Source organism: Formica exsecta, unplaced genomic scaffold (assembly GCF_003651465.1).
Source record: "Formica exsecta isolate Colony F162 unplaced genomic scaffold, ASM365146v1 scaffold1057, whole genome shotgun sequence".
In the NCBI taxonomy this organism is placed as follows: Eukaryota; Metazoa; Arthropoda; class Insecta; order Hymenoptera; family Formicidae; genus Formica; species Formica exsecta.
This window is the reverse complement of record NW_021848397.1, coordinates 42,914-50,987: the sequence shown is the minus strand read 5'-3', so window position 1 is coordinate 50,987 and position 8,074 is coordinate 42,914. Positions and strand designations below refer to the sequence as shown.

At 33.4% G+C, this 8,074-nt stretch overlaps 2 protein-coding genes and 1 pseudogene across 5 annotated transcripts; 1 reads left to right on the top strand and 2 right to left on the bottom strand.

Annotated features, from left to right (window-relative positions):
• Positions 1 to 1,163: 1,163 nt before the first annotated feature.
• LOC115234072 lies at positions 1,164 to 3,021 on the bottom strand (annotated as a pseudogene).
• Positions 3,022 to 3,183: 162 nt separating this feature from the next.
• Positions 3,184 to 5,053, top strand: LOC115234100 (putative nuclease HARBI1). Its single transcript, XM_029804853.1, has 2 exons — positions 3,184 to 4,170; positions 4,294 to 5,053. Exons 1-2 carry the CDS (start codon positions 3,958 to 3,960, stop codon positions 4,555 to 4,557), a joined length of 477 nt encoding a protein of 158 aa, XP_029660713.1. The 5' UTR covers positions 3,184 to 3,957; the 3' UTR covers positions 4,558 to 5,053.
• A 135-nt stretch (positions 5,054 to 5,188) lies between these two features.
• Positions 5,189 to 8,068, bottom strand: LOC115234076. 4 transcript variants are annotated; one of them, XM_029804816.1, is made up of 8 exons: positions 7,858 to 8,068; positions 7,609 to 7,618; positions 7,052 to 7,397; positions 6,602 to 6,734; positions 6,329 to 6,529; positions 6,059 to 6,245; positions 5,655 to 5,824; positions 5,189 to 5,490 (listed from the first exon to the last, which is right to left on the bottom strand). In XM_029804816.1, the coding sequence occupies exons 3-8, from the start codon at positions 7,061 to 7,063 to the stop codon at positions 5,273 to 5,275; spliced, it is 921 nt and encodes a 306-aa protein (XP_029660676.1). In that variant the 5' UTR covers positions 7,064 to 7,397; positions 7,609 to 7,618; positions 7,858 to 8,068; the 3' UTR covers positions 5,189 to 5,272. The 4 variants fall into 4 exon arrangements, with proteins under 4 accessions (XP_029660676.1, XP_029660702.1, XP_029660685.1 ...); XM_029804842.1 differs by having other exon boundaries at positions 5,198 to 5,490; positions 7,052 to 7,393; XM_029804825.1 differs by lacking the exon at positions 7,609 to 7,618 and having other exon boundaries at positions 5,198 to 5,490.
• Positions 8,069 to 8,074: the final 6 nt, after the last annotated feature.

Here is an 8,074-nt window from a genome sequence, read left to right as displayed (position 1 = left end):
AAATAAATATCATTTAATAAGATATAAAAAATTATATATTATACTTTCCCACAATTGCTATTCCACACAAAGCGAGGTTCAACGCAAACCTATGTGTCTAGTTTTTGATAGTGGAGCCCCCCCTCAGAGGGGCGGAACATACCGTCTCATGCATATACTTTTTAATGCAAAATAAGGTTTCACATGGGTTTACAATTTTCCATTTTATATTTACGCATTAAAAAGTACATGTGTGGAGACAGTATGTTCCGCCCCTCTGCGGGGGGCTCCACTATTAAAAAACTAGACACATAGGTTTGCGTTGAACCTCGCTTCGCGTGGTTGTACGAATTTTTTATGTGTGGTAATGTTGTTACTAGTTTTACCAAACAGTTTTTTATAATATAATTTTATTAAATACATATAATTTTATTTAAAGATTAAATACATATGATTTTATTTAAAGATTAAATACATATAATTTTATTTAAAGATCTATGTACAATTTTCAAAGGTATAGACGTAATTGTGTTTGAAGATATATACAGTTTTTAATAAAGATGTGTGCTAGAACCCAATGCATCATTGAGGTGCTTCAGGTTATTCAAAAATATGAAATTAGAGAATAAGGTTACTAAAAAAGTTGTAAGATTGTTAGTAAGATTTTACCAAAACGTTTATACCAAAGAGTACAAAATTAGAGAGTAAGTTTTTTACAAAATTAGAGAGTAAGATTGTTCAAAACTTAGAGAGTAAGTTTTTTACAAAATTAGAGACTAAGATTGCTTAAAAATTAGAGAGTAAGTTTTTTACAAAATTAGAGAGTAAGATTGTTCAAAAATTAAAGAGTAAGTTTTTTACAAAATTAGAGAGTAAGATTTTACCAAAACGTTTACAAAATTAGTAGGTAATGTTGTTATTAGTTTTACCAAACAGTTTTTTATAATATAATTTTATTAAATACATATAATTTTATTTAAAGATTAAATACATATGATTTTATTTAAAGATTAAATACATATGATTTTATTTAAAGATTAAATACATATGATTTTATTTAAAGATTAAATACATATGATTTTATTTAAAGATTAAATACATATGATTTTATTTAAAGATTAAATACATATGATTTTATTTAAAGATTAAATACATATGATTTTATTTAAAGATTAAATACATATAATTTTATTTAAAGATCTATGTACAATTTTCAAAGGTATAGACGTAATTGTGTTTGAAGATATATACAGTTTTTAATAAAGATGTGTGCAATGTGTGGAAGGGTTAAAGTTGTAAACCAGGTAATTTGTTTATATCATTTCCCACTGCCATGGAATGCTACCTTAATCGGAAACAAAGTATTGGACTAAAGTGTCACGTTGCCTCATTGCTGCAATCGAACCAATATTCGCACCAACTCGTCCCATTCGATTAATTGCAGGATGTTGTATCACATTTCGCCAATCGCCTTCGATAAGTTCGCCATTGGGACCTTCCCGATCTACAAAATCTTCTTGTATGTAGCGGTTGCTTAAATAATTTGTGCTTATAATAAAATTATGAAGACAACAATTGCTTCAGCAGTTCCTAGTTTGAAACAAATTGATCCTTGGAAAATTTACCATCTTGCAACAAGAATGCCAAAGGAATTTTCAATTATTCGTCGTGCTCTTGATAATCTATAATTAAATATACGCTGTTGATTATCAATTAAATTTTTTCTCGCATACGGTCGCATCAAATACTTTTTTAAAGGAAATCCTTCATCACCAACAAGAGCAAAGGGTACAGCAACATTAGTATGTGGCAAATAAAGTTCTGGTGGTAAAGACACAGTATTACTCTCCAATGTGGTACTCATTTCAGTGTTAGACCAGATGCTGGCATCGTTCAGTGAACCTAAAGGGCAAGTGTATATAATTATGAACTAAATATATAATTTTAATTAATTTCAAATAGTTTAATCAATTTACCATAATCGCCAATATCCAACTATGTAAAACGATAGCGAGCATCACAAATAGCCATTAATACAAAGCTGAAGCTGCCTTTATAATTATAAAAAGCGCTACCAGACTTGGGAGGAGCTTTAATTCGTATGTGTTTGCCATCAATAGCCCCTATACAATTTGGAAAATTCCAAAGAGAATTGAATTCATTTGCTATTTGCAACCACTCATTTTCTTCATTTGGGCATCTCAGATACAGTGGTTGTAAAACATCCCATATTGCCTTACACACTTCAGGAATGATACTGTACACAGTTGATTTTCCTACACGAAAATGCCATGCTGTGGTTGCAGCACTATCTCCATGAGCAAGATAACTAAAAATAAAGAATAATTATTGAATAAAATGCTCTCTGATACTATCTACCGAAAAAGAAATTACAAAATTTAATAGTATAACCTTAATGTAAGAGCGAGACGGAGTTCTGTCGCCAAAGGATTTCTGTGACTCTTCTTTTCGAGCTTCGGTTTCAATAAATTATGCAACATGTCGAATTGTTCAACAGACATCCTTGTAAACTTGAATAACTCTTCATGATCACTTGTTTTGAAGTATTTAAATAATTTCTGATGAGCTCCAAAATTGTGTCTCATTTCTACGGAAATATGAGGTATTACTCACCATCTTCGAGATGTCTTACGTTTTTTCTTTAAGATTGTTCGTATTCTTTGAATTTGTGTCCAAGCCAATAATAAATTATTATAAACCGCAACCAGTTCAGTATTATCCATTATGAATATTTATGTTCACAATTTCGACTTTAACCTCTAAATTTCCTATCTCAAATTGATCAATCACCGTAACGACATACAACTCGATTGTAGATTGGTACGTCGAACAAGCGGCTACGACATATGACTAACGACATCTGACAAGCGTCTTCCGACTTGATTGTAGACGGGGCTTAAGGGGATCCAAAACCGACGAGCGAACTCCGACGGTTTAACGCCCTCATCTAAACGTAACTAAAAATGTCGATAATACCGACATTTTTAGTTCCGCCATTACCAACATAATTATTTCAAACATGCATAATAGAAAACGCACTTACGTTTCAATATGGCTGCCTTACTGTTCGACCGTGATTGGTCAATTCGCTTACGTCTTAAGTCTTACTGCTTAAGTTTTTTTATGTACCCGGGCCCTAACCAGATTTTCGCGTTCCGTTCCGTCTGTTTTGATTGCCTTGTATTACATGGAGCAGATTTTGAGCGGAAAAGCGGAACGGAAAATTATAAAATATTAATTTTTAACGATATTTATTGATTAAAATGCTTATATTCAATAGATAAGCTAAAAAGATAAGCATATTAATGAAAATTACAATTAATTAAGTGAAAACAATGTTAAAAAATGAATAAAAATATTTATTTGTTACCATATCGTTCCGCTTTTCCGCGCAAATTGTGCTTCATGTAATATAAGGAAAAAACATTCGCGGAACGAGCGCGTCAAATATTAAGTGGATACAGTATATTCCATCAAATTTTGGAGACGAGTGAAGGAGAACGTTTTTATATATTTCGATTATTTTATTATTTTAAAAGTAACAGTATAATAATGGATCCAAATATCATATTGATGATTATTATGAAGTATCTCATATAAGCACGGGATGAACCGATGAGATATGCAGAGATAACTATGAAAAAGGTTATCTCAATGTATATTTTATATTTGCGTTACAAGAAACTGCAAGGCAGAAAGAACCGTAAAATATGGGTACGGCCTATTTTTACTGAGACAAGAAGACTTCTTCAAGGTGACAGCGACAATCTACTTGTGGAGATGCGATTGGGAGATCCTGAAAAATATTTCAACTATCTCAGAATGTCACCAATAATGTTTACCGAATTACTCAATATTGTTTGGCCACTCATCGAAAAACAACATGTAGTTCGACAACCAATATCGGCCAGAACGAGATTATAGGTGACTATACGATGGTTGGCATCTGGAGACAGCATGACATCACTATCGTATGCTTACCGCATTGCCCAATGTACGCTATCACGAATTATTCCGGAAACTTGTAAAGCAATTTGGCTCTCCTTAAAGGAAAAAGTTATGATTGATCCAACCGATGAAAATTGGAGTACAATTGCAGAAGACGTTGAGACAACATGCCAATTTCCACACTGCATAGGCGCTATCGATGGGAAGCATGTCGAAATTCAGGTATGTATATTATGAATTTATTTATAATAATTTAGGTTCAATATATTACACATTGATGATGCAATTATGTATGTTTTGAAATAAGTAATGTCTTTATCACAATGATGGTTTTCAATTTTGCAGGCACCGCCTCGTAGTGGTTCCTGCTACTACAACTATAAAGGAAAGCATAGCATAAACCTGCTCGCAGTAAGTGATGCCAAGAACCGCTTCACTATTGTTGATATTGGAGCAGAAGGAAGGCAAAGCGACGGAGGTGTTTTTGAAAACAGCGGGTTACCGCATTTACTTGAAACAAATGCTCTCCATATCCCTCTACCTATCGTCTGGATAATATGGATTTGGATTTTCCGTACGTTTTGTTGGGAGATGAGGCTTTTCCTCTAAGCACACATATGATGCGACCATACCCTCGAAGTGGACGGCTAAATATCAGCAGAAAAATTTTCAACTATCGCTTGAGTCGAGCAAGGAGAACAGTTGAATGTGCTTTCGGAATTTTGGTTGCAAGATGGAGAATATATCGTCAACCTATTGTTACATGCACATCTACTGCCGTAAAAGCTGTACAAGCAACAGTTGTCTTGCATAATTTTATTATTAATAAAGAATTGGACTTACCACTTGCAGAAAGAAGGTATTGTACTATACAAGAAGAAGAGTTTAATCTCCTGGCTACAAGTAATGGATTAACAGATGTAAATTATAGAAATACTTCACAAAAGTCTGCAGCAGTGAAAATTCGAGACAACTTTACTCATTATTTCGAGCATGTCAATCCTCTATCATGGCAGTGGGATAAAGTTTTAACTAACAACTTTTAAAATATGTAGTTTTAATTCAACGCACTTGTAAATAACTGTATTAATTAGAATTTTGTATTTGTATTTTGTTAAAGTATATAATTCAAAAAAGTTTCTCATGATATTCGTACGTAATCTGTTTTTCCGATATATATTGTGAAAATTTAATAGTATAGAGCAATTCATACAATATGTATAATGAACAACAATGTAATAAATTGAATAGAAAAATATATTTTAATCTTTATAACTTACATATTACACGAATTGAACAATTTATTATATTAAAAAAAACGTATCTATTTGGCACTCGCCCTCTTCTCAAGCTCGGCATCCTCTTCTTCTATGGCAATATCCATAAGCCTTCTTTGCAGGTTTCTGCGTCGTACGTAGGGTAGTCGCCGTAGAATGTCACCAAGCTGGTCCAAAAAACTATCCACTACATCACGTTTTTTGCTCGATACTTCATCAATGATACTAAGAAATTTATTCTCAATTTCAGCTTGCCTTTGCGCATCTGTAATTAATAATATATGCATATATATAATAAGTGTCTAATAACGATCCGAGATTGATCAATATATAATATTATTAATTATCCTTTTCTATTCTATTCTATTATATAATGGATATTTTCTATTTCCTATTGCCTGTTGCTTAGCATTATGCAAGAGCCTTTACTTTTCCTTTTCGTTCCTGATGATGCAGATCGTGATGAATCTGACGATGAATATGAAACACCCTGTATGGAATCATCAAGATCTGTAGAATTTTCAGCAGTCATGTCCATTTGCATATCTTCAACATGGGATGAATTTGCTTCCAAAAGGTGCTGGACGGAGCTGACAGTCCTGAAACAAAAATAATAATTTTATAATTTTATAAATTATTAAATCCAATTATACACAATTTGAATGTTCGTAAAATCTTAGTTAAAAAATTAATGTGGGAACATTCCATTCTAATCAGCTACAGAACGAGATTTAAAAAGGATAGTTTGTAATAAGATATTGTAAACATATTTGATGGTAAAATTATTTTTTAAACTATATGAATAATATCTGCAAAAAAATGTAAATATTTACGGTGTCGTCTTTACGGTATCATCGAGAAACCTCATTTCTTCATAATGAGCAAACGAACTTCGTAAAGGATGGCCAGATTCTGTTCCTAATCCGCTTCGTACGTATCCTTGCATCTTCTTTCTAGCCTTTATGTACGAATCTCGCAAGTATTTCCATCTCTGCTTAACTGTTTCCATAGACAGAGATCCTACGATTGTACAGAGAATTGTCTATTATTTACTTTTACACGCAGATAATATTATTCATAAAAGTCATTAAAAATGATCTTACCATCAAGTACGTTTACAATTTCTTGCCATAAACTTTCTTTTTTTAATCTTGTCCTTTCGGTTATTGGAATTGAATGATCCCATAAACCTCTTCGAGTCCGCACCAGTTCAATTAGTAACTCGTCTTGTGTGAGTATTGATTGTGTATCAGATTGTAAAGCTCCTTCATGTTGCACAACACTTTCAGTTTGATGTCTCTTTCCTTTAACATAAATAAATAAACAATTACAATTATCGCGAAATGACTCAATTGACTGTTCTGTACTATACGTACTCATAGTAACCACAGCATCGCTGTCAACATTTATAACATCTATAGTTTCATTGTATGTCTTGAAACAATGGTGGTCCAAAATTGTTCCACATGAGCCCCTAAAAATGAAGCCGCAATAGCCACACTTTGTTGCCTGTGAACAAATACAATCGTTTAATTATCTTTATTTCATCTAAAGTGAGGTTATAACTTTGCAATAGGTGTTAATAATGTTATTCTGTTCAAATTTAATATTGTGTTTCCTTACGTCATTTCATTATTATTTTTACAAAAAACTTGTTTGTTTGTTTGTTTGTTTTTACAAAAAGCAGTACAAAACCTAAAGTTAGGTTACATTTACGTGTTAATTCTATATCTATATCGAAAGAAGTGTGTAAATTACAGAAACTTTTCTCCAAAAATAATAAGCTACTATGTTTATTAAGTACTAAAAAGCATTCAAATACTTACAGGACCATCCATTTATAAAGTTTTTATATTTTCTATACACTTTTGTTGAGTTTTGTTGAGACGGTAACGGATTCCGCGGATTCCGCTCAAATGTGCGGAAAGAAACGACTCAATTCGCGGAAACGCGGAATAGTTACTTTTCTAGTTACAATTCTCTTCCGCGTTTCCGCGTTTCCGCGCTCGGCTGTGTTCCGATTCTTCACCCGATGGGTGATAGTCGGGTGAGCGGGTGATGGGCGGAGTTTAACGAAAAGTGTCTGAGAGGATAATGGAATCAGAACGCACTCCGTAGGAATCTGAAGTCTCCAAACGGCGTTGGCATCTTGGTAATGCGTGATCGCCCTATCTAGTTAGAAATTAATCAATGGTTGAGTTATCAAAGGAAAGCGGGCAAAGAAAGAAAATTATTGTGCGTTGTAACTATAAACGTTTTCACACTATCACTATTCGACTTCGCAGTTTTACTAACAATCAAAGCGTCAATATTAGTATTAACAACGTATAAATTTCTTCTTTTTTTTTTCTTTTGGCATAAGCCTGTAAATCTTTGTAAATACCTGTAAAAACCTGTTGCCCAAATGCAGTTTAAAGCATGATGTAATAATATATATTGGCCGTGTTCTGATATTCGCTGCCAGTACTGAAAATCTATAGTGTATGTCATATACACTATAGATTTTCAATACTGGCAGTAAATATCGGAACACGGCTATTATTACATCATGGTTTATAGCATACATAAAGCCGGTATTAGACATGAGATTATACACAATTTTCAATGCATCTGATGTCCGATTCTGACTTACAATATTACTAGATTTTTCAATATTGCCCGCACTTATTGCCACTCATCTTCACTCACAAACCACCCGGCTCACGGAGCCGGGTGGTTTTTACGCTCTCCCGGGTGAATAGAGTGACAATTTGAACGTCTCACTTGAGAGTCCGGCGAGAGCACTTGGGAGGAATCTGAACGCTCTCTGGGTGTCTGGGTGCACCCGGGTGGGGAATCGGAACACAGCC

Coding starts and splice junctions, on each gene's coding strand:
- LOC115234100 (XM_029804853.1), top strand. CDS start 3,958: ATGACATCACTATCGTATGCTTACCGCATTGCCCAATGTACGCTATCA. Junction 4,171..4,293: donor GGAAGCATGTCGAAATTCAG/GTATGTATATTA, acceptor TCAATTTTGCAG/GCACCGCCTCGTAGTGGTTC.
- LOC115234076 (XM_029804816.1), bottom strand. Junction 6,530..6,601: donor CGATGCTGTGGTTACTATGA/GTACGTATAGTA, acceptor TTTATGTTAAAG/GAAAGAGACATCAAACTGAA. Junction 5,491..5,654: donor ATCAGGAACGAAAAGGAAAA/GTAAAGGCTCTT, acceptor TATTAATTACAG/ATGCGCAAAGGCAAGCTGAA.